The sequence below is a fragment of the Augochlora pura genome, chromosome 3 (genome assembly GCF_028453695.1).
Source record: "Augochlora pura isolate Apur16 chromosome 3, APUR_v2.2.1, whole genome shotgun sequence".
Classification (NCBI taxonomy): Eukaryota; Metazoa; Arthropoda; class Insecta; order Hymenoptera; family Halictidae; genus Augochlora; species Augochlora pura.
The window spans coordinates 23,572,106-23,595,737 of record NC_135774.1 but is presented as its reverse complement, the minus strand read 5'-3'; the positions used below and the strand labels follow the sequence as shown (position 1 = coordinate 23,595,737).

General features: G+C 44.6%; 3 protein-coding genes across 5 annotated transcripts in view; 1 reads left to right on the top strand and 2 right to left on the bottom strand.

The window, feature by feature from the left end:
• Nucleotides 1–1,678, top strand: part of M (zona pellucida domain-containing protein miniature) — a 32,850-nt gene extending 31,172 nt beyond the window's left edge. The window contains exon 8 of the mRNA XM_078197314.1: nucleotides 667–1,678. Within this exon, the coding sequence (XP_078053440.1) occupies nucleotides 667–1,233 (567 nt within the window). The 3' untranslated portion in view covers nucleotides 1,234–1,678. The remainder of the gene's footprint in view (nucleotides 1–666) is intronic.
• A 1,916-nt stretch (nucleotides 1,679–3,594) lies between these two features.
• Nucleotides 3,595–10,770, bottom strand: Dy (transmembrane protein dusky). The gene is made up of 3 exons (XM_078197122.1): nucleotides 10,668–10,770; nucleotides 10,378–10,462; nucleotides 3,595–6,786 (listed from the first exon to the last, which is right to left on the bottom strand). Exons 2-3 carry the CDS (start codon nucleotides 10,420–10,422, stop codon nucleotides 5,089–5,091), a joined length of 1,743 nt encoding a protein of 580 aa, XP_078053248.1. The 5' UTR covers nucleotides 10,423–10,462; nucleotides 10,668–10,770; the 3' UTR covers nucleotides 3,595–5,088.
• A 6,350-nt stretch (nucleotides 10,771–17,120) lies between these two features.
• On the bottom strand, nucleotides 17,121–23,626 carry LOC144467965 (WD repeat-containing protein 44). 3 transcript variants are annotated; one of them, XM_078177001.1, is made up of 7 exons: nucleotides 23,361–23,626; nucleotides 22,494–22,713; nucleotides 22,025–22,409; nucleotides 21,774–21,901; nucleotides 21,520–21,657; nucleotides 21,148–21,438; nucleotides 17,240–21,089 (listed from the first exon to the last, which is right to left on the bottom strand). In XM_078177001.1, the coding sequence occupies exons 1-7, from the start codon at nucleotides 23,426–23,428 to the stop codon at nucleotides 19,338–19,340; spliced, it is 2,982 nt and encodes a 993-aa protein (XP_078033127.1). In that variant the 5' UTR covers nucleotides 23,429–23,626; the 3' UTR covers nucleotides 17,240–19,337. The 3 variants fall into 3 exon arrangements, with proteins under 3 accessions (XP_078033124.1, XP_078033127.1, XP_078033125.1); XM_078176998.1 differs by having other exon boundaries at nucleotides 17,121–21,089; nucleotides 21,774–22,409; XM_078176999.1 differs by having other exon boundaries at nucleotides 17,243–21,071; nucleotides 21,774–22,409; nucleotides 23,361–23,625.
• Between the last annotated feature and the right edge of the window lie 6 nt (nucleotides 23,627–23,632).

The following is a 23,632-nucleotide window of genomic DNA, read 5'->3' as shown; positions in this document are numbered from 1 at the left end:
ACGTATCAGTTTAACTCTTTTATATTCTAAAAATCCTAATAACAACCCAGACAATAGTTCGGTATATGTGGATGTAAGGGAATATATTTCCCCGAAGTCAACTACCCCTATCAATTACTCTTGATACATGAAAAGCAAAACGAACCAACATAATAAAATATGCTTGCTCAGTAGTGGAAGAACTGTTCAATCACATTGAAAGAGAATACAAACTATTGGGAGAGAGTACTGTACTACAGCAAAAATTAATTATAACATCTAGTTAAACATTGATACATTCACGAATACTTAATCTTTAAATTCTTTTTAACACAACAAGGTCCTGTCTGTTTCTATGAAAACTTCTGCATACCTTAAAACTATTGCATTATAATATTTTGCATTGCTACAAAATAGCTGACAGTTGAATTAAGTTGAATTAAATAATAAGATATGATCTGTGAAGAGGTACATTACAATGTTTACAGATGCAAACAGTTCTCCTTCGTTCATTGTATTTACTGCAGACAGTCAAGAACATTTTTAGTCATCCGAAATTTCACGAGCAATCAACGTTAATACATATAACATATATAAATAATGTGACATGTCGGTGATCGCGTCAAACGAACTCTTCCCAAGAGTATCTATCTCCGAACACCAACGAGAGGTCGACTCTGTTTCCAGGATCCTCCAAGAGTGACACGATACGAGAGCGACCAAGAACAATTCCCGCACGGTCCGCGGAACCTGGAGGGTGACAACGTGGCGGTGCCGGTGACACCTCTCACATCGCCGAACGGCCGACGAAAGAGGTCGGTGGTCGTGTCCGATCGTAAGATCCGCAGCGCCGACGTCGGCGTGAGCGGTTTATACGAGGTGATCTCGGAGGCGGATCTGGCCTTCAGCCCGGACACTCATGCGGAAGCGGTAACGGTCTTCCAAGGCAGAATCCGCGAGGAGGTGGTCTACGGTATCTGTCTGCCTATGCCCGGGTTCAGCGCGCTCTTCATCGTCGTCGCCCTATCGGCGGTGATTTCCGCGCTTGTCGCCGGCGCGATGCTCCATCGGCTGCAGGCGCAACGCGAGGCCGTCGACAGCAGGAAGAACAATAGGGCGGTGCACACGACCAACGGTTGGCTACCGTACGGTTTGCTGCGCGTGCGATGCGCGACGAGACCGGCTCACCCCGAACAGATCCAACCAAAACAGACGAACTCGGTCGCCGCGAGCCCCTCGGTCGAGAGGGGTTGACGAGCGTGTCCGCGGCAATGATTTGGCCTGTGCTCGCCACCACGAGAGACGACGTGCAATAATATGCTGTACAAATTACTTTAAGTGCGTACGATTGCGCGCGAGAGTTCTCTCGCGGACCATTGTTCCGGGATAATCCTTCCTTCCAGAGAAACAGAGCGAAAGAGAGGGAGAGAAAGAAACAGAGAGAGAGAGAGAGAGAGAAAGAGAGCGTGAGCCGCGGAGAGAATGAGACGAGGAGAGAAAGTCGAACGGTACGCTTGGAATCGAGCTCCTTCTAGAGACTAATTACTTTAATAGGTGTTTAAATGTGGGTGTATTTTCTTAACGGATTCAGAAACTGAAACATACACGATGATTTCGTTTTTGGCTTGTAATTGTTGGTATTGGGTAAGTAAGGTGTCAGGTGTGTGGAATTCAAGAAATTTATGAAAGAGAGAGAGAGAGAGAGAGAGAGAGAGAAAGAAAGAAGAATGAGAGAGAAGAAAGAAAGAATGGGACAGTGCGACAGCCGACGCTGTGAATATTGTAAAAACTCTATAACCATGAGATTGCGGATGATATTGTTAGGAAACTGTGTTTCTTCGATCGACGCGACGTTCAGCGGATCGAAGACGGCCGCAGCTGGATGACGCTGCTTTCAACGAGTGCATCGCTTTCCTTAGATAATTTAAGAACGGAAAGGAACGCATTAACACACTTTGAATCTTGTAGAATATAACATATGCGCGAGTAATTACGGAAGGGATCTAAGTACTTAAAGGATTTCTTATCATCTATATATGTTTGTGTTAGATCACTTTCATAATCACCGGCATATACATATGTAAACTACCGCGATTTACGAGAATCTATTTTCTGTACGTAAGTCATCTATATATCTTATAGATTTATACATATTTAATTATTGATTTACTAGGGATGCTGCTATGGATATACACTTATAGACCCGCAAGTTAGAAGAGACGAGTAACACCGATCTGTTCCAGCTAGAGGAACAAACGCTTCTCCGAAATAATTGTTTTTGCTATCCGAACGAAACTTGAGATCGACGGGGAAACCTTGTCGGGAACAATCTGGTTCGAATATCGCGCGTCGATCGCGGATCTTTTCTAACTTGGCGAGCTATAGCAATTACGATTTAAAACGAATAAAATAAAACAGTTAGTACAAACGAACATTGTAATTTATATTTAACAAAGTTTCGTACGAAATACTCTGGAAATTAGATAGAAAGAGAGGTTAATGGTGCTCGTTGCATCGAGACACGCGTTTCATAGGATACGTTATCTATCTGTAAACATGGTTTAACGCCTAAATACTACGTGGAAGTAACAGCACCTCTAGAATTAGCCCCAAAGAGGCTGAGAGTAACAATACCTAAATGAGCATAAGAAAGAGACGGTAAATTCTTCCGAGAGAGAGAGAGAGAGAGAGAGAGAGAGCACGAAGAAAGTTTGCTGCTGAACGATCGAATCTCTCATATATTTTCAATAATGTATATCTCTGCGTAGGATAATGGAAGAGCTCGATATATATTTTAGCGGATACCTCGATGCATTTTTAACCTTCCGTTGACACGTTACGACAATAATTATAGTAGCTGTAAACAGTATATTTCGAAAGAAGGAAACAAGTTTCTGCTGTCGACCAATCGTTTCGGAATATGTAATGTGTATCATACTTCTTTCATTCTTTTTATAGAATTTTCTTTCCCCCCTCCGCCAGTGCCAACCGAAGGTTAGAGGTCGGAGTCGATCGAAGATCGGTCTCTCCTGACTGTTACATAGGCGACTAGAGCGTCGAAACGATTATTTAAGAATCTTCTAACCGTGACGCGCGTTTCGAGGAACGTCCAGGAAGACGTTCCCCGATATTACCATGTGTAGTTAGTCGCTGGCCTTGAAACACCAGGTATACGTAATTATACATATAAGTAAGAAGCGTATATTTGGAGGATGTTCATAGCAGGAAGGGTTTATCACATCGGAGTGCTGCGCGCGGACGTGCGGAGAAGCTGTTTACGCAGGTGAACGAAAGATCCTCGGATTCCCTTATTTTGTAATAAAATGTTCTCCCCGGGAGACGGATTAATGAACACGGCGCGCGGCACGTCTCGGACAGGCAATTTGTTCATTCGCTGATCCAAAACTGAGCCCGAACAGCTACAGCGTGCCGAATCGTTTCTTAGGTATATAAATCTCTTGTGTACACGTGTCAGAAATCGCCGTGAGGCTGCAGGCGAAGCGGACTTTTAAATTGGGGGCGACGACCGCCCCCCCAATAACGAGCGCGACGATGCGTGGCATCGAATCCGGTGCTGCTCCGAGCGATAGGAACAAAAGGTTAAGTCTATTTGTTAATCGAGACGTTCTGTTTTTATTTAAACATAAATCAATGATAATGCCAATAAATGTATTTACAGCACCTTAACCGATTTCCACAGGTCCGACGTTTGCTTTTCGTCCTGGCTCAACTTTTCTCCCCGATATAACTCTTTCGACGTTTCTGAATTTCGCCACCTCCCCTAAATCCATAATGTTCAACGTCGTCGCACAAATGGCAAGTACAATCGCAAAACTTATTCGATCCTTACGGAAAAAAAAAAACGACGAACAGCTTATCGAATTTCGTACACCTAATTGCTTAAGATAAACGTACAACACATTATATCGTAAACTGTTACATGCCATTACAAGCTACTGACTATCGCTTTACACATTCGACCTCATTTTTGCCGTGTCCCCTTCGTCTTTACTCGCAATAAGATCGATACTCGTCTCCTCTTATTAGGCAATAAGGCGATAACGTGGACGTAGCAGTACATTCTTTCGAATCCGCAATTGTTTTGGAAATGATTAGGCTAAACGTATACAGTTCCTTTAATGATCTCTTGGCAGCCACTTACACAATTACAAGCCCGCAAGATACATCGTGCGAATGACAGGCATTCCAGGCAACAAATAAATAACGGTACCGACGATAATATTGTCAACGATATTTATAAAGAACGTGTCCTCTTTAAACATAAATATAGACTATTATCTCGCAACAATTCAGCCTTAATCGTAACCGTTGTCGCATGCGAGTTCCGCATGCGACCGGTACAAAGTTAAGAAAGTAATACGTATAGAATACCCAAATACCATTGTCCCGGGATAATTGTAACAAGGATGTCGTGAGCGCGGCGTTTGATTATCTTTGACTAAATTTCTTCTCTTCCTCTCTCTCTCTCACTCTCTTCCTCCTCCTTCTATCTCGTCGCGAGTGTTTGAGCGTGAATCTCACCATGACGAAGCACAAATCCATATCGTTTGATCGTTCTGGCCGTGCAGACGCGACGCACGTAGCCAGAGAGTATCTGTATTTATTTCGTTACGAACTCTGTACTCTATCTGATACGTGCCGTTGTACAGAATCGTGCTTGCGACATTCTGTAGCCTCTAGAATACCCGGAATGGAGCGGCCCGCGAGGGGCCGGTCTCCGCTTGAACCCAACGAAATACAGTTTTAAAAGTCGAACGCCGATCCTCGATGATCCGAAAACAAGCGCGAAACAGGAACCCGATCTCGCCAAAGCTCCTTTCTACGGTACTACTAATCGGAGTCCTGGCGATCATCGTTGAGCAACTCGAAGTTCGGCTTTCCCCGTTCCCATCGACTTTCTGCACGGACGAAGCGGGCGCCTTCTTCCGCCTCGAGGTGCGCCGTTCGCTGTTCGCGCTCGCCTCGACGAGCAATCGTGTGCTGCACGAGAGCCGTCGCGGACAAGTCCCGCGCGGAGGAAACTTGCCGGATTAGAAGATAAGCGTGACCCGATCGACGACGCGTCTCTTACGGACCTGTCGCCGGAAACTATGAGTAGAAACACGTCCTCGTCGACTTCTTCGGCGCGTTCTGCTCGCCGGTGTAATAGGTCGCGACCTTCCTGGCCTTGCCGGAGAACGGTCTCAGTCGCAGACAGAGGTAGGTGGAGAGTATGCACGAGGACAGCAGCACGGCGAGGAGGACTATGAGGGTGATGGCGAAGCCGGGCGTGGTCATGCAAATCATCGCCGAGGTCGCGGTGTTCTCGTTGCGAACGGGGAACACCATGGTCGGTCCGTTCGATTCCGCGTTGTTCGACTCGTCGATCGAAAATGTTAGATCGCCGGTCGACACGACGCGGATTATTCGATTGACGCCCACCGCCTTCTGTGGCGTCGGCACTATTTCTCGGGACTTCCTCCGCCTTTCGTCGCGCGGCCGTCCGGCCGCAGCCTGCAGGTACGCTTCCAGCGGGAGCGGAATCGGTGGCGGAATGCCGTAGCTGGAATCGGGATGGCCGCTCGAATGATGATGATTCTCGAGGAGCCCTTGGGACTCGAGCAGCAGAGGCGACTCGGAGCACTGTTCGGGACACTGGTACCGGCAGATCTGTATGGTGCACTGGAAGTGCACCTCCATCGAGTCGGGGAACTTGAACGCCTGGAAGTGGGCGTAGGAGAGGACCGACGCGGACGCGCCAAAGTTCTTGATCTTGGTGAACCGCGACATCAGCTTGGGCCGGGTGATGCAGCCCCTCTGGTCCACCAGCTGTATCGGGGCACGTTTCCCGTCGTGGGCCATGCAGTTTCTCACGAGCATGTCGAACTTGGAGTCGTCGTCCTTGATCGCGAGCACCATTGTCATCGTCTGACCGATCTTGACCAGCCCGGAGACCTCCGACGCCCACGGCCCCTTGCCGACCTGGATCTGCATCCAGCAGCCGACGTTGTCGCCGGCGAAGTCGGCGCGCACCACGTCCAGCATGTCGACCGGGAACGGACGGAAGGTAACGGATTTCTCGTAGAGATCGTGCCAAGTGCAGCGCAGCTTGCGCGCCTGGTCCCAAACTTCTTGAACTTGCGGATCGTATTGCACCACGATTATGTTCTCGAAGTACGTTCCCGACCCGGATTCGGCGCCGTATCCGTAGAGACCGTTCTCCGTATTGCCAGCTGTGCCGCATGCATGAATGCTAATCTCGAAGTTCACCGAGGTGCGCCCTAAACCCGCCGGCAGGTGCACGCAGTTGACGTTGCTGTAGTGGCCCTTGCTGAACACTATACCGTAGAACGGCTTGTCGAAGCCGAGATAAACCTTCATCAGGTTCTTCTCGCATTTCACGTCCAGCGAGATGATCTTCGGCATGTCCGGCGTAGGCGCTGGCCAAGGCTCGACGCCTACCGCCGAACTAATGCCGCCGCCCGTCGTGTAGATCTTGTCGATGGCCTCCGACGGCGTCTTCGAGGGCGGCAACGGCGGCGGCGGGCCATGGTACGCGACGTTATGGTGCGGCCGTGGATGCGGCAGCCCCAGACTACCCCGGCTTGGCGGCATAGGCAGCGGATGTCCTCTAAGACCGCCCGGCTTATAGTGATTGCCGCCGGCGTCTTTCTCCCCGAGGGACTCCAACGCTAATTGGTCCGGCGTGTTAATGTCATTGTCCTGCCGGTTCAAAGCCGAGTTGTCGTTCCGATTGTCCTCGCCGGGGATCGCCTCCACCACCTCCACATCCTCCGTTCGGGCCAGCTGCGAACAGAAGGAGGACTCTTTGTTACAGGGGATGCTGCGATGTTGCCGAGCGTTTCACGCGGCAAAATACTTTGTAGAACGTCGAGCCACGGAGAAAGGGATAAACGGCGAGAAAGTGTGAAAGTAGATTGATGTTGTCAGGCTGCATAATTTGCAGAGGCGCGAGTTCTTTGCGTTCGGACGGGCCGCCTTTATACGAGACGAGCCCGCAACCGCAATCATCGGACGCCGTTGCATACCGCACTCCCCTAAATTATCATGTAAAAGATCCGTGAATTCACTCCGTACGATCGCAACGAAAAATTACCATAAACTCGACGTGTTAACGACAGGACGCGTCACACACGGACAGTATGAAGTCCTCGCGTTAAAACGATCGGGGACTTGCATTCTGAGAACGTGCTTTACGTTCGAACGAACGCCTGTTGTAACGCGGCGAGATTTCGTTTGTACCGTTACGCATCGAATCGGAGAATTCTATCGTAATCGTTATCGTCGATCTATCGTCGAATATTAATTTGCAATGGGTCGAAACCGTTTTGAAAATACCAAACTGTTTCGCCGTGAAAACGCGCGGGCGCAGCTTTTCGCCGTATATTCGGGAATCTCGTGGGGTCTCGAGTATAATAAGCGCATAAAGATCGCGTTATACGTTCGTTGTTAAGCATACAAGAGAATGAGGTATTTTTTACGGGCGCGTGTAATACGCGGCCCGATCCGAGCGGCACCGAATACGAGGCGGAATTCCGCGATTTTACGGTGCTATAATCAAATTTCGCGCGGGCCCTGGTACCCCCGTCGAGTATAAATAATCGATTTTTTTCGGACGGCCGATGTGGGAAGATCGGCCGCGGCGCGCTGGAACCGGCATGCCGTGGCAACCGGCGCGCTGGGACCGGCGATAGAGGAGAGGCCTCTCCGGCCGCCGCAAAAAGAAATGCAATTTTTCATGTGCGGCCTCTCGGCGCGGACCGAAGATCCGCTCGGAGCGCTATCTCTCCAACCGTACGCATTCCTGATGGCCAATATGGGAGACAACAGTGTCCGACCGACAAACCCGTTCTGACTGTTCGACGAATGACGGGTTCGGAGAGCCGGCCACGAACGAGAAGGGGCGACCAAACGACGGAATAGGAGCATCGGGGCCTGTTCGCCAGCCTAGTGGCTGCTGATTGCGTCACGCGTGACCCTGGGGCATAACGGACCACCCGTGTCTTTAGCCGCAGGTCAATCGGTCAGCTCGGGCGCTTCAGATACACGCGGCGGTTCGGTTTTCCGTCTCTCTACCCTCTCCGGTCGGTCGGCTTATCTTGCGCCGCGCGCGCGCGCGCGCGCGCGGCTTTCCAGCCTACGCGTTCCATAATTCGACGAAAGCTTACTGGGTCACCTGTGAACGAACTCATGATGGATTTCGATGACGGCGCGGCGGCACCGGGCTTGGCGCGGCCGGCTGTAAAAGACGACGACCGTCCTTCGAGAGAAACCGCAGCGACGCGACGAGACGAGACGCGTCGGTTTGCATATTACATGTCTCGTTCTCGTTTCCAGTCGAGAGAAAAAGAGGAAGAACGAAAACGAGAGAGAGAGAGAGAGAGAGAGAGAAATGCACGGAATCAAACCGCTGCTGCCAGACGATTTCCGTCGGGAAACGTAATCACTTAATCGTCCCGGGCAACGATAATAATGTTGTCTCCGCGCCCGTAACAGTAATGACGTAATTAATTTTCCGTTACGACGTGTCCGAAGATTAATATCGCGTTGATGGTAGCATTCGGCAAAAAGGGAAAATTATAGTAACGCTGGAAGAGTAATAATTATCCTCCGCGCTCCGAGCAGTCTCTCGTATCTCGTCGAGGTTCTATCATCTTAGAAGGTATTTCATTCATCTCCTATCTCCTCCATTCACCTGTTCGAGTACCCGCAAGAACTATCACGCCTCGTATCCCGACCCGACCGCCAGTCTTTTACGAATTACCGTAAAGGAATTTTACGAGGATTAAACGAATCGTACGCACGAATGATTAATATCCGTAGACTCGACGCGAGCTATGTCAAGATTCCTATAATTCTGAAATGCTCGCTGCGGAAAGTTGTAAACCGTGATGAAGTTTCCACGGAAATGTTACTGTTATCGACTGTGCCAAATTAACTGGTTTGGTTCAATGTTCGGCTATAATTTCATTATTAGAGGATGTATTCAAAATAAATAAAAAAGTCGAAAATATTCTTCCTTTTTCAGAAACGATGACGTATATGATTTTACTGAAAATTCAAGTGATACGCTTTTGCTTGATTGCCGGAACGAGTCGTCGGAACAATATTCAATGAATCGCACTTTAATAAAATGAAACCATGGTAGGATAATAAAACGCGATGAAGAAATGAGAACGCGATTAAACTCGCGGATAATGGCAATATAATTCAACACTCGCATTGAAACATTACGAAACTGTACGTATCGACAGGATTTTAACATTGCGATATAATTAAAAGCTTCGGCTAAAAACAAACCAGATCCGCGACAATCGTGTAACACGCCTCTATGGTAATCTGAAAGCGAAGCCTCCGAAATGAAGATTTTCCAAAAGCGCTATAACCTACCGCAGCCAATCTCGAAAAATACTCGAGCTCTCTGGAACGCGGCGTGAAACACGGAGGAGAAGGCGAACGAAGTCAATCTAAAAATCGGCGTCGCTGACATAAATATTTGAAGTGCCTCTCGGTGGTCCCGAAGAATGAACGTCGTTGAAAAAGGGGAAACGGGGAGGGGTAAAAAAAGGTAGAGAACGAATTAAAGTCGTGCGCGTCGGTCCCCAAGAATCCAGGATGGGAAGGCAGGATCGGGGAACCGGTAGTTTAATGTGCAATTTTTGCGCGCAATCTTGTAAGACCGATTCGCGGCGGAGGCCCTGACGGTAAAACGTTACTTCGTAGTAGACGTGGATGAGCCGGATCGAAACGCCGCGCACCATTTCAAGACATCGACCGGGCCTCGGAGTCGCCCTTAGCTCTGGGTCAGAGCACTGGGTAACGGCATTGCAGGCTATGTACCCACCGCGAATCTGGGTTATAATGTAGTAATTACCCACGCAGACATACCGACCTACCCCCCTTGAAACGTCGCCGCGCGTTCTTCTTTGCTTCCCGGCGGTTTTTGACCGTCCATTCAACAAGCTCGCGAACGGCTCGAGCTGCTTCAACACGTATAAACGCACGGCTACGGCCGCGTTGAATTTTAACGAGACGCGATGCTGCGCTTATTAACCATTTCTACCTTAACACTAGGCCGCACGACTTTCATGGTAATTTACATTTTTATAGAACAATTTCGGGACACCGGGCCGATCGAATCAAGCCAAAAAGCTGCCATCAAAGGCATCCGATTTCGTTAAACGATCGGTTATCTCGAACTTGCGCGAGCGAGTTTCTCCCGTTAATTAATCGTTCGATAATTGTACATTAATTTCGAATATGTAGAAACTACTCGGGCCAGTGACCTACTTGGTTTTACAACGTGGGAACCGAAGCTCTCGTTGAATCTTCCGTGGCTCGATTTCCGTGTTATTACCAGATCGTGGAATTACTTACCCCCTTCAGTAGGAGACAGGCTAAGATGAAGATTCGCCACCGCATACCGTATTAGCGTCCACGGTGGAGCACTGTAAACGTGCGACTGAAAAAGAACAGGATTTGTTTTTTCGTTCACGTACACGTGTAATGTGACATCGGGATGGTCGGAAAGTCTTCTAGCTGTCTTTCATGATCTCCAAATTCGGTTGGAGACGTGCCTATGATTTTGAATATTATCGAAAAGTGAATGAACGGCGAGACTTTGCGACCAGCTCTCGGTGTTAAGATGCGAAGAGATGTAAACGTACCTATTGACAATAATCTCGCGTGCTCGAGTCCCTTCGATGAGGTGAAGCGTATTTCGGCGATCAGAGTGAACACGTGACGATATAATTATCCGGCACTTTCCTCGGGAAAAAGAACGACGATCGAGATCTGCAATTTAAGCACAAAGGCAAACGTTCACTTGTAAATCGTTCTGAGAGGACGACGAAACTTTCGATCGTGCTCTTTTTTTTTCAGAGCCGCGCGTTAAACGATTATTTTGTGACCGATCACGAAAAGTAATCGTGACGATCTTAATCATTGATCGGTACCTGCAATTATTAGGGTAAAGGATATATTTAAAGGATATATTAAATTAGGGTAAAGGATATATTAAATATAAAATAAAATATTTAAAATATAAAATAAAATATTTAAAATATAAAATAAAATATTTAAAATATAATATAAATTTAATAAAATGGATATATTTTTCGTAGTAGTCCTATTACCCAGATTTTATAGACATTTTTGAAAATTCAATAATTATATCGGAAGTCGACCATCCTTGGACACAAGGGAACTATAGTAATTGCGTTAGTTACTTGAGTTTGTTGCGTTGACCACTTGCAGCAAAAAAATTATGACATCAAGTGTAGGAACAAACAGATGAAAATGATTTAAATCCATGTAAAATTTAATTCAAAAAACAGAGTAGACGATGTTTCGAAATTAATAACTTGTTCAGAATAATTTGTAAAAGAGTTCTTTATAGAAGGAATTAATTTCGATGAATTAATTAAATTGCTCTAGCTCAGTAATTTAATAATCTCTAGAATAAGTGCCTAACCAAATGCATATTAATATTTTGTTGAATTTAGTAATATTATCTAGCCATTTAACGAAATCATGCAGTCATGTACCAAAATGTATTGCACTTCGAAATCGAGAGTCCTTGTTTCCACTTCGAAATTATATATAAAACGGATATGCCGTAAACAGTAAATAAGTTTAAATAATTTAAATCAGTAATTGATCGCAAATTACATTTATTAAATATAACGTTATAATTTAATGAAAGATTTTCAGATTTCATATATTTTAAAAATATAATACAGGAACATGCAACCAACATCAACGAAGTCAATCCATTATTACGATAAACAATTGATTTTGTAAGATTATTATTCCTAAATACCTTATTTCCCGTGTATTCCTGAAAAATGGTCAACTACCGAGACGAGGTCAATTACCGATGCCGTTACCCTAATTGGTAGGCCGAAATCATTAATCCATAAGAACATAATGAATTATTTATCTCTTATTAAAATTATTAGCGTACATCAGGACACGATATTTTTGGTATAATCTCAATGATAAATAATACTACCAGTACGAATAATTGGTTGTTACCAATGGTTACATTTCCTTCGATTATTTCAGTTATACGTTAATCATGATTGCTCGATCACTTAGCAATCGTAATCATTAATCGCGAGCATGATTTCACGTTAGTTATAATGACCAGTCGTTAATCAGATTACGCTTTACCGAACTCGTCTTCTTTTGCAATAATTGCGTAGAAACATGCGCGACCGGAACGTGACAATAAGTTATTAGTAGGAAACGTCGAACACCGAACGAACGAACGAACCAGTCCATCAGTGAACGCCGGACTCGTGTTTAATCGTCAATTATCAGACACGCTCGCCTCGTGCGACCACTAGGCCACCTGTCCCAAATTCCTGCCGAATGTCCGGGTTTTCGCTCCGTTACCTCGTTGTACTCATGACACCCGACTGCCACGATCGACGTCTATAGGTATGAACTGAATTCGCCGGGCCGATATCGTGTCCCGAAAAATCGCAAATATTTTTCGCGCTCGTCGACGTCGATCGTCGTCGTCGTCGTCGTCGTCGTCGTCCAAAACGAAACCGGTACGTGGTATCGCAGATCGGGACAAACACGAGTCACTTTCGGGCTTTCCGTAAAAAGAATCGACGCGTTTCGCGCTAATTCGATCCGGACACGTTCGGCGTTCGTTGCCGCGGTGCTATTTACCCGTTTAAAGAGAGGAAACGGACGTAGACGCGACGCGGTAATGCGATTCGTCGGAATTATGCAGGTTCAAGGTGCACGCGGTGCCACGAATGTAGGCAAGTAGGTTCCCGGTCTATCGGGTCTCTCGGCGTTCTTACCGAATCCACTTACGCGGATCCGAGGCCGGGGGAATCGTCCCTGCCAATAGATTTTCGTTCGATTCCGGATCGGACAACGGGCCGATACGTGCGACAAATCACCGATTTGGGATTTGAGTGGCTGTTTGTCTGGCATTTGCGATGCCGTCGCGCTGGGAATTTCTAAAAGGCCACGAACACAAGCCATTCGGCGTTCCCTATTGACGCCCACGGGTACAACCTGCTTTCGGCGATCGATCATCGATGCCTCCGCTCTATATTTCGTTCCACGGGACCACACGCGCGCTCGCGTGAAATTCCTACGGCCTGTCGCGAAAACGTAAAATAATTACCGAGTCGCGCGATAAGCCGTCTCGTTACCGTCTCCGCGGTGTCTACGAACAAACACGAAAGTTCATCCGTTCCCGCTTGTTAATTAATGCATTCGGCCGGGGGACCGCGGGCGCGTGAGTATCGAGCGGAAGGTAATTACGATCCGGCAAGTGATCTATACCGAATTCCGTTAGCACGGCGAACCTACGGGCGCTTGTTTATTACCGGCATATATTAGTTATTATTCCGCTTTGCGATTCGTGCCAGGATAGACTGCGACACCTGTTCTTTCTTTCGCTACGAGGCCGCCGCTGAATAAAAATCACTGCCGGCTGTTTACACGTCCGTTGTTCCATGCTAACCATGAATCGGGCACGCCGAAGATGTGGCGTGGTGCCAAATACATATAACGGTTCTGCCGGTGTGGTAATTCCAAAGTCAGGCATTCGCATAATGAGCACCTACCTAATAGTAACCCATATAGGAGCGAGTCGAAATCTTGCCGCTCCTCCTCCTTTTTCTTTTTCTTTCGGACCGTGAATTTTGCGACGATCGTTTTCTTTTATGGCTAAACAATATTCCACCGTTGCAAACGATACTTATAAATTACATCGTTAAAAAATATAAAAAGAAAACAATACACGAGAAGAATAAAAAATACCTTATGCCCAATTAACGCTAAATCGATTTATTTGGATTGCTCGTCGTTTTTAAAAGAATGTATGCTTGAACGATGGAATCCATTCCCTTTCTTAAGAAAGGGTCTTTATAATTTTAACGATATTTAACGATATTTTTTTTAACGATATATTTCGTACTAACAAATGCGTGACTATCTGTTAACCCGTTGTACAATGCTCCGCGGTCCTGTTCGAGCGAGAAACGCAGTTCTTTTTTTAAATCGATTGCGTCCGGTAAAATTCGAATCGATTATACAGTCGAAACGGACGCGAAGTGAAAAACGAGGAGTTTCCGCCGCGTTGTTAATCGCGGTATCGGGCAAGAATGGGGACACGGGAACATCCATTGCGAATCGTCGCCTACAAATCTGCTAATAATCTCGTCGCGGAATTAACTCGGAATCGATCCCCGCCGAGCGAGATAAATACGTTAGCGATCGCTAATGGTACGTCGAACGCGACTGTATAGTATATAGATATGATACGAGCGTAATGCCGCGTTACTCTATGCACGACCGTAAACGTACCCGCACGGTAATCGAGCGTAACGAAACGAATTGACAACTTGATGACAACTCGATGCACTTTCGATGTAAAGGTGTCGTATTGCTGATCGATCGCGCAAGATACCTCGGCCTGAGCTCGCTGAAAATCGTCTACCGTTAACACCAGTCCGCCGCCAATTTCCTATCCTTCTTTCGTATCCGTTCGTTTCCGCGTCTGCCTTTGTCAACCGTGATTTGCATACCAGCTTTCAAACAATTATCCTCATTATCCCGTGTGTACACAACGACGCAGAAAATTGCGTCGCCGCGGAACCGACATACTCCCGAAGAATTCCATTAAGTATCGTTATTCTCGTCGTCCTTATCGGACAGAGGAGAAATTTCGTTGAAGCCAGGCGGGGAGAAATCGCGTTCCGGCCGGTCATTCGAAATGGATTACGCGCGAGAAGGATCAATGCGATGACGGAACAGCTGCGAAACGCGGAACATGTGCGCTTCGTGGATTTCTGAGCTGACTCCGCGAGATTAGCCCCAACCGGCGCGAGCAGCCGCCAACTGTTGCGACGATGCACATTCGATAGAATGAAAGCGGTCACCACGTGGTCGGCTATAATGCGGTCTACGTGTATCCCACGGCGCGTCATATAATTTCTCCCGATCGAGACTGCGGCTTCTGTCATTAGCAACGCGTTAGAGGCCTGGCCAACGACGACTCCGCTGTAAATAATGATTTAATCAGTGGACCAACGACAGTGGAATCGCGTAAAGCCCCGTTGCAATTACAACGGCAGAACCCCTCGAGACGAGCACGTTTCGAAGGAGGTGTTCGACGAACGAGCCGTGTCGACCGAGGCGCGACGCGACGCGACGCGCGAGGGCCGCGCGAGATTGAAAAACGACCGCATCGCGTGCCGCGAAGCGTGTATAATGAACATTGGAAAAAAAGTCAAGAGAAAAGCGTCTTACGTTTTACCACCCAGAGAACGGTCGTCGGGGTCGCGGGCGAGAACCTTCTTCCCGGCGAATCCCTTATCAAAGCGGCACGAGGAGCAGGCGAGAAACGGAGTGGAGCGACGCACCGCGCACTGATCGACGCACCATGTGCCGAGGAAATCTCCGCGTGGCCGCGCGGTCGGAGGCACTCTAAAGCACAGTCGGTTGATCTCAACAGATTTCAGCCGCGAAAACGGGGACAAAATCGGCGAACGTGCGTGAAGGTAGAATCCCGTGTGGTTTCGCAAGCCGCTCCGCCGCGGCCGACTCCGTGTCTGGTCTCCTTGCGAGTACTTCGTGTCGTTTAACCGTTGCCGGAGGTTTCCCGCGCGACTGATCTACACCGATTCGCCGGGATGTGTCCGCGATATCTGTCGCGGCAGCTAGAAAGACGTGTTGCGGCGTGGCTGCGGCCCGATGGTGCACGCGAGAACTCAACGAGTCGGAATGGGGTACACCTGTCCGATATAGAGAGTATACTATAAACGTGGCGGCCCGCCCCCTGACCCAGACACATGGTACAGTTATATAGGTCCCTCAACAGACCGGAGGATATCTCTTGTCGTTCGGGCCACACTCTTGACGACCACGACCATGACTCGTGTGGACGTGGTCGCGGTCGTGCTCCTATTCGTCGTTCTTGTCCTTCTCGATGCCCCTGTTGCTGTCTCTGCCTGTATGCACGCGACTTGTTAGACATACGACGCCGTCACGTCGTTAGCACGCGTGTACCTCCGTGCACCTGCCGCCGTATAGCGATCGCATTTCGATACCTCGAATTTTTCACCGAGCACAGAGGCTCAATACCATTCATGACTATCTCGAGAATGAAACTGGCTTTTGAATCCTGTTTCGTCGACGAGGCTGGCTCCTGTCGCACAGCGATACCTTTCCCTCGAACAAATTCGACACAATTTCGAACATCGAAACTCGTATTAAATTTTTAAACATCACCCTTACGTTACCGAGATATAAACCGTCAACGTTGGCCAATTCTTACGGTTTGCATTGGTTTCGACAAGCTAAAATTTATTCTTAAAGAAACCACTTGTAGAACATTAAAATATTCATTGCAAAGACGAACTTCGTCCAATTAAATTACAGAAATAAAATATAAATAATTTTTTTACAAATGTCGGTATATCGTAAATATTATTCGTCCACGGAATTCTAGTGGGTCAAGAAGTAGGTCAAACGTATGCTACAGAAATGAAATTCGAATATTCGCAGTCCGTTAGCGAAACATTCGTTAAAGACGTGATTCTGAAATCTTAATTTCCGAAATTTGTTTATTCAAACACCGAATCGCGTTACGGTTCGATCGCAGGCATATCAATTTCCATGAAGTAACGGGCATTTCAGTAGTTAACGAAGTGCGAAGTCGCAGAGTGCACTTTCTTCCGGTGAAGATTTAACCGTACAGTGCACTTTCATACTAATTACTAAGGACAATACATATGCACGAACGTGTGTACCCAAGGTATGAATGTAGCAAATGGGTGAATCAGCCGACCGACCGACCGACCGACTGACCGCACACACATTGGTGACCTATAGGCGAGTACCCAGCTGGATACGCGGCGTTTGTGTGGAACAATGGATGGAATCTTATTAACGGAAATGATTGTTTGGGTTTCTTCTTCATAAATACGATATTGAACACAACCTTTTTACCTGTACGAATGTATCGCAATGACACTGAATTGGAGCTCGGTTACCATTTGGTTTGCGTAATCGCAAATTATAGTTACTAAAATAAACAACCGAGAAGAAAATATACATGACGTAATAACGGCAGCGTTAGACGTGTATACAAGGGAATTAAAAGCGATTAAATCCAGATTACGTAGGGCGCAGATACTTGCAAAAATTAAAAATAAAATCTTAGTTTCTTGTCTTTTAGGAACTAAATGTCTGTCACATTGATTTCTTAATTTGTATTAAGAACCAATTTAATCATAATACATGAAATCGAAAAGGCACTTATAAATATACTTTCGATCCGTTTTGCAAATGATACGCAGGTAGTTATCACTTATTTAGACTTGCAATTATTTATAATGCGTTGTATTTGTTCACGACCCGATAACGTGGTAATTTGAATGAATAAAGAATTGATCTTCAATAATTTAATGTAAAGTTGATGTATATTACTGTGTGACGTCAACTTAAAAAACAGACACATTTCCATACATGAATACACTATTGATACATTAATATATTACATGATTACTGCTTACTACGAGATCACAAACAATAGTTTTGTGCACGCCGCTGTCGAAATGACTGTCGTTAATAAGCGATCGATACTATCGCCTCGAATTAATATATATTATTTACAATTGCATTTACACAAAATACCTACATTTCTTTCATGTGTATTTACATCGAGTCTGCGATACAAATAAAATACACCGTATACCGGCAATTTGATCGTTCAATTATGGCCGCGGCACCGGATAGATCTCGCGGCTACCATCATCCTCATCATCATCATCATCATCATCGTACTTCAAACCGCGACTGGAATAACGCATCACCTTTTACGACATAGTTTATCAAATAAATCGAGAATCGTAAAATGCAGAGTTCCCGAACAGCGTTTAAGCCGTCATTTCTTGTATTACACGGCACAACTTCGCCGCTATAATTGACACATTGCGAAATACAATTTCGCACAACAGCTTTTTATTCATTTGTGTGTTTTTTTTTTCATTTTTTTCTTTTTGCACTTTTTTCATTGATTTTTATTACTCCTTTGTTTTCACGTTCGAAATCAAATCAAAGCGACACACGGAGTTACGACGTCACGTCGAACACCGAACATAGCGAGTGTTGTGAGCATGTAATGTTAACTCTTTGCGGTACGTAATTAATGATTATATGCAAGACAAATCTCTTGCGCTTAGTTATAATCGGTTAAATTTATAACTGCGTTTTTATATAGAGCGCAACATCAAATGATGATCCGTACGATACGTCGAACAATTAACTTTCATATTGAACATTGTGAGGTCGTCTCTAAAATATAAACTGCGTTTGTAGAAAAACTTAACGATGATGAACTCTCAACTTCTGCCACACGCTGTATTTTTCCCCTTCATTTTTTTATTTATTTTTTCTTCTTTCTAAATATTGTCTTCGATGTATTACGCTATCTTATCACGGTAAAGTTTTATAGAGTATATACTTTTAGAAACCATTAGGATCCGAAAATCCGATTTGATTTTCATTAAACTTTGTAGATACTATTCAACATTTGTCTAACAATGGATCACCAGGGAATATATCTGTAAGTTTTCCGGTTATCCATACGATTCGTTCGATCATTGATTTTCATTTTCTACTCGACCGTCGCTTGCGTGCCCGTTTATACTTTTTTTGTCACCAAGGTGCTCTTCGCTTTTTATAAATTAAATCGAAACGAGCGATGTCACTCGCTGCTCTCGCACATTCCTTCCCCATACTAGTGACAATGCGTTTCTATAAAACGTAAAATGATCACAGTGGACCAGCACCGAAAGAAATATATATATATATATAAATACAAAAGAAAGAGAAGTCAATAAAAAAAATATCGTGTGAAAGAAAAAAAAAAGGATAAAAGAAATGTCGTAGGTAATGAAAATACATGTTAAAAAACTATGCCCGTCTCTCGTATGGCTCACTTAAAGCTTCAGTGAAAATAATATGATTACAATGATTAATCGGTTCGCCGCGAATTAAACTTCCCACTTGCTTTCAGAAAGCATCCTGTAACATCATCGGAAAATTTAACTCGCAAACGTTGCTAAATTAATTTTGGTATTATTAATAAGATTTTGGAAGCTTCTTATTGTGAAATAATTCTCTATCAGAAAATATTCTGTCATCGAAAATTCGTAGCATAATCGCGGCTTACTTTGAAAAACAGCGTTTACTGAATTCTAGATCTTTCGCACGTGTGTGTGTTCGTGTGTCATATGCTGGTGTCCATAGCATTGTCTAGTTATTAACAATAGTGCGTATGTGAACTTAATGTGATGTTATGCAAGAGCGGACGCCGGCAGGGAACTATGCTTAGGTTTCGTTTTATTTACAAAAACCTTTATGCAGCCATTGAAGTCGGCGCTCACAAGAACATGGCCACCACAACCTTTGGTGCGCTGTTCAACCACAGGATCGACTGGAGGAACATCAACGGTTGAACTAGCTAGATGTTTCGCGTCTTCCTTGGTTTTCCACTGCTCCCTCTCCTCAATTTGTTTAATAATACTATCTGGATTTGGTGCAAATACTGCGCATGTTACTACAGCGTTATGAGCTTTGATGCCTTCCCAGAAGTCATTTCGGTCTCTACGTACGCTAGAGAATTTTGAATAATCGTGATGGGTTTTCCAGATATAAATGCACTGATTCTCCGAGCCACTAACTATGTATTGCCCGTCGGGGCTAAAACTCGCTTTAATCTGACTACTGACGTTAACGTAACCCTTATATTTGCATGACAAATTCAAGTCCCTCAAGTCGTACAATCGTATACGGCTGTCATTCGAGGTGACCAAGATCTTCTCTCCGCCGGGCATAGGCTCAATACCACTGATCTTTCTTCCCGTCGAGTTTTTGCCCCTCGTCGATCGGACATGAATCTGCGTGTGATACTTCAGCTGATCGGTGTTGTAAAATATACATCGGCCGTCGTACGATCCTACCACTGCGAATTTTCCATTCTGACAGAAATTGGCGGCGGTGATTAATTTGGTTTGGCCGTCAACTTCGCTCCACACGGCGACTTTCTTATCCGGGATGTTCCATAATCGGAGTTTACCGTCCAAGGACCCTGACAGGAAGTATCGATCGTCGCGAGGATGAAATACTATCGCAGTAACGAAATCAATATGCTGGAAACAACATAGACACTCCTTCGTCGATATATGCCATAACCGCACGGTTTTGTCCATTGACGAAGACAGAATGAAGTAGTTTTTAGACCAGGAAACGTCCAGCAAATCCGAAGTATGGCCAGTGTAAGTGCAAAACGGTTTCGGCATGAACGGACTTTTTGTCCCCTCGATTTCACTGAAGGCACTAGCCACAACATTAGGATCTTCCATTGACTGTTGCGAGACCAGAGATTCCTGTGAAGGCGTAGGACTAACTTTCTCCGCGTTGTATTTAGTTCGCATGTCTTGAAAATATCTAAAAGCGTCACGCAGAACCCAAATTCTCAAAACTCGATCTTGTCCTGCTGTCGCAAGCAATCGCCCACAAGCAGAGAATTTCATACACCAAACTGGACCCACGTGTTCGCCACTCAAGTCCTGAACATGTTGTAAACAGCTGAATTCGTATGGTCCTTTGTGGCTGTTGGATGCTTTTAATTTGATGTATTGCTGTTCACCAGGGTAAACGTCGTCTACTATATCCATAACGTCTTCCTTGTGCCTTGCATGCGACACCTCCTGCGCAATAGACTTTGCTTTGTCCATTGTCTTTTTTACAGTGGATCCCAAAAATCGTTTGATCTTTTGAGTTCTTTTCCGAACTCTGCCGACAGAAACATCTTCGTCTGGCGGTATACTGGACATTTTACTGTCGACGCTTTCCTCGTCACTTTCTTTCTCCTTCTCGAGACTAGAATTGCTAATATATTCCGAGGTGAGTCTCATAATATGAAGCGATAAAGGATTAATACACTGTGGTAGCTTATCTTCCGCTATACTTAATGGCACTCTTTCACCGGTGTCTAAGTTTAATACAGTTACTTGTTCCAATATTTCCTGAAAGGAAACAAACACCTTATTTTATTGATAAATTACGTAACATCTTTATCTTATCTGTACGTCAATGTTATACCATGTCTGTTAGGCGTTTGCCAGAATCCGTTCTCGTTCTTACAAACATATTTAACTGTTTGACCATATCTTGATCACCAGCAGATTTTCGTCTCTCCTTCGAACCGGGAGAACTTATACCTGTAAGTTTATGGGGACCCAAAGAGTAACGGCCAATACTGTTACTGGACATGGAACCCATTGGACTACTAGATTTGTCACTTGATCTCACACTCATTAATTCAGCTTTAATTCTTTCTAATCTTTCTAATTCTTCAACTGACGGTCCTTCTGCTTTTAATTTATCTTCATCCTATGAATAATTAATGATATAGTATATCTGTATCATACGCTTATGCAAGGAGTATTTCTATACATAAATTGCAATACAAACTTGTGGTTTAACAACGTACTGTCCCTTTGTCGCAGATCTAATATCAAGCGAATGTTCAAATTCTCTCGTGATCGACTCAATCGTACTTGCTGGACTCGGTAGTGGCGATGCAGGGAGCACCGATTCCGTTGTAGAAGGCTAAAATTATAGACCTTTGTTTCTGATTTCTCTAATACAGTAAAACACGCTTAATAATCTTAAAAAAAATTAATTTTATACACTAAGTTAGTTGTACTAATTAAAGAGTATCGTACAGCAAGGTCAGTAGGTGTTTGAGCTTTTGTCTTTTTTTTACGTCTGGGTGGAGCAACAGGTATTCTGACCACATTTACATCTTCGCTTGATTTTCCGTTATTCTTTGTACTAGCGATGACATCGGGTTCTTGAAGCATAACAGTCTTATCATTTTGTGAGTGAGAAGAATAATTTGATCTACTGTTAACAGAGGATTCCTGAAGGATATCCCCTGATAACGTAAGGATGCTGGAGGACTGGGACACCTTACCAGATACTGTGTCCTCGTCTTTGCTTGGAATACTAGCAATGGAGGACATCTGGCTTTCTCGGGTAAGGATGGCAGAAGGGGGACACTGGGGTACGTTTGTTACGAGTACAGCAGAAGCACTGTCCCCAACTCCAGCTAAAATTCGACCCACTCGTCCTAAAGAGGTCATGCTTTGTAGACTAAGAGTGTCATGTTCAATAATTCTAAATGGATGTGTCGTTTTCGAAGGAGCAGGATAAACGCCTTCAATGGATGATGTTTGACTATCTGGAGGGGAACTATTAATTGGGATATCGTCGTCTTCTGTTTGCATGCGTTGTCGAAGTTCACGGAATCTTCTTCGACCAACGATTTTATCTACACTTGTCTCTTTCCCATCTTCTTCCTAGATAAATCCACAAATTTATTAGAATTACTAAAAATAAATACCAATTACATCAATAATGTTATAACAGAAACAGATACTTACTGATTTGTCTTTACAAGATACATTATCTAGAGATAAATCATCCTTTGGTTCTACCATTAATTTTGGTTCAGCAGGTTTCACAAAAACATCATCGTCATCGTCTGCTTTTTTAGAAATATCTGAACTATCCGATTTTAATATATGTACTGCAGAAGCAAGTACATCTGAACTATCCTTGGATCGAATTTCAATGCTAAAGGAATCACGTTGTTTACTTCTCCTATGAACATCAAATACTTTGTTGTTAGAACACATTATAATTATTGCAATACGGACTAAAATTTTTACTCCTATATAAGACATTCAAATTTATCAATTTCCAAATTATGTTGTTATAATTATAAAATATAAAAAAACATTTGATATCTTTATTAAAATATTATGCTTAAAAGAAAAAATACATCAAAAATATATGTTGACTAACAGTAAGATAATCAATGTCAAATAAAAAGTTATTTACTAACACTTTGTAGATATAGCATCGACATTTAAAGCTCCACGAAAGTTACAAATGCCGGCCTTAAGGTAACTGCATAAAATCATAAAAAGCAATTGCATGAAAATACACAATTGCGGACCTAACCAAGAATAATTGGATAGTAATTTGATACAACAAGGAAAGATAGACACGAAGAAATGATCTAAAATATAGACCAAATTTTGCTGGGCCGAAAGGAAATCGAATGAAACATGACATCGAAAAACGCGGAAAAAAATCTTTATAATAGCTATTATTCCATAAGCGAATCAGTTCAAATTGTTACGAAAGCTACATAGTAACAATTTACAATACACGCATGTTGTAAGACAAATATTACTTAAGATCTCGAAACGAATCACATGACAAGCAAGGATTAGCGAAATTACCGTGAATTACGTTGGAAACTATCATCCTCCGCGTCAAAAAATTCTTCGGAATCGCTGCTTCCAGACATTGTCGTCTGCACTGAATGATTGGTAATAATAATATTGTCCACATCAATACTGTCAAGACGCGTCACGCGTTTCGCAAAATCGCGAACACTAGGGCTAGATAAAAGCGGCTACAGGATTGCGATCGGCACGAAGTCATGATTTGACTTCTAATAGCGGTTACACAAATGCACTGCCCCGTGCCGAGTATATGCTGGTGCGTATTT

Coding starts and splice junctions, on each gene's coding strand:
- Dy (XM_078197122.1), bottom strand. CDS start 10,422: ATGCGGTGGCGAATCTTCATCTTAGCCTGTCTCCTACTGAAGGGG. Junction 6,787..10,377: donor CCTGTCTCCTACTGAAGGGG/GTAAGTAATTCC, acceptor TTCTGTTCGCAG/CTGGCCCGAACGGAGGATGT.
- LOC144467965 (XM_078176998.1), bottom strand. CDS start 23,428: ATGTCTGGAAGCAGCGATTCCGAAGAATTTTTTGACGCGGAGGATGAT. Junction 21,658..21,773: donor AAACACCTACTGACCTTGCT/GTACGATACTCT, acceptor CTATAATTTTAG/CCTTCTACAACGGAATCGGT. Junction 21,090..21,147: donor GCAAACGCCTAACAGACATG/GTATAACATTGA, acceptor CAATAAAATAAG/GTGTTTGTTTCCTTTCAGGA.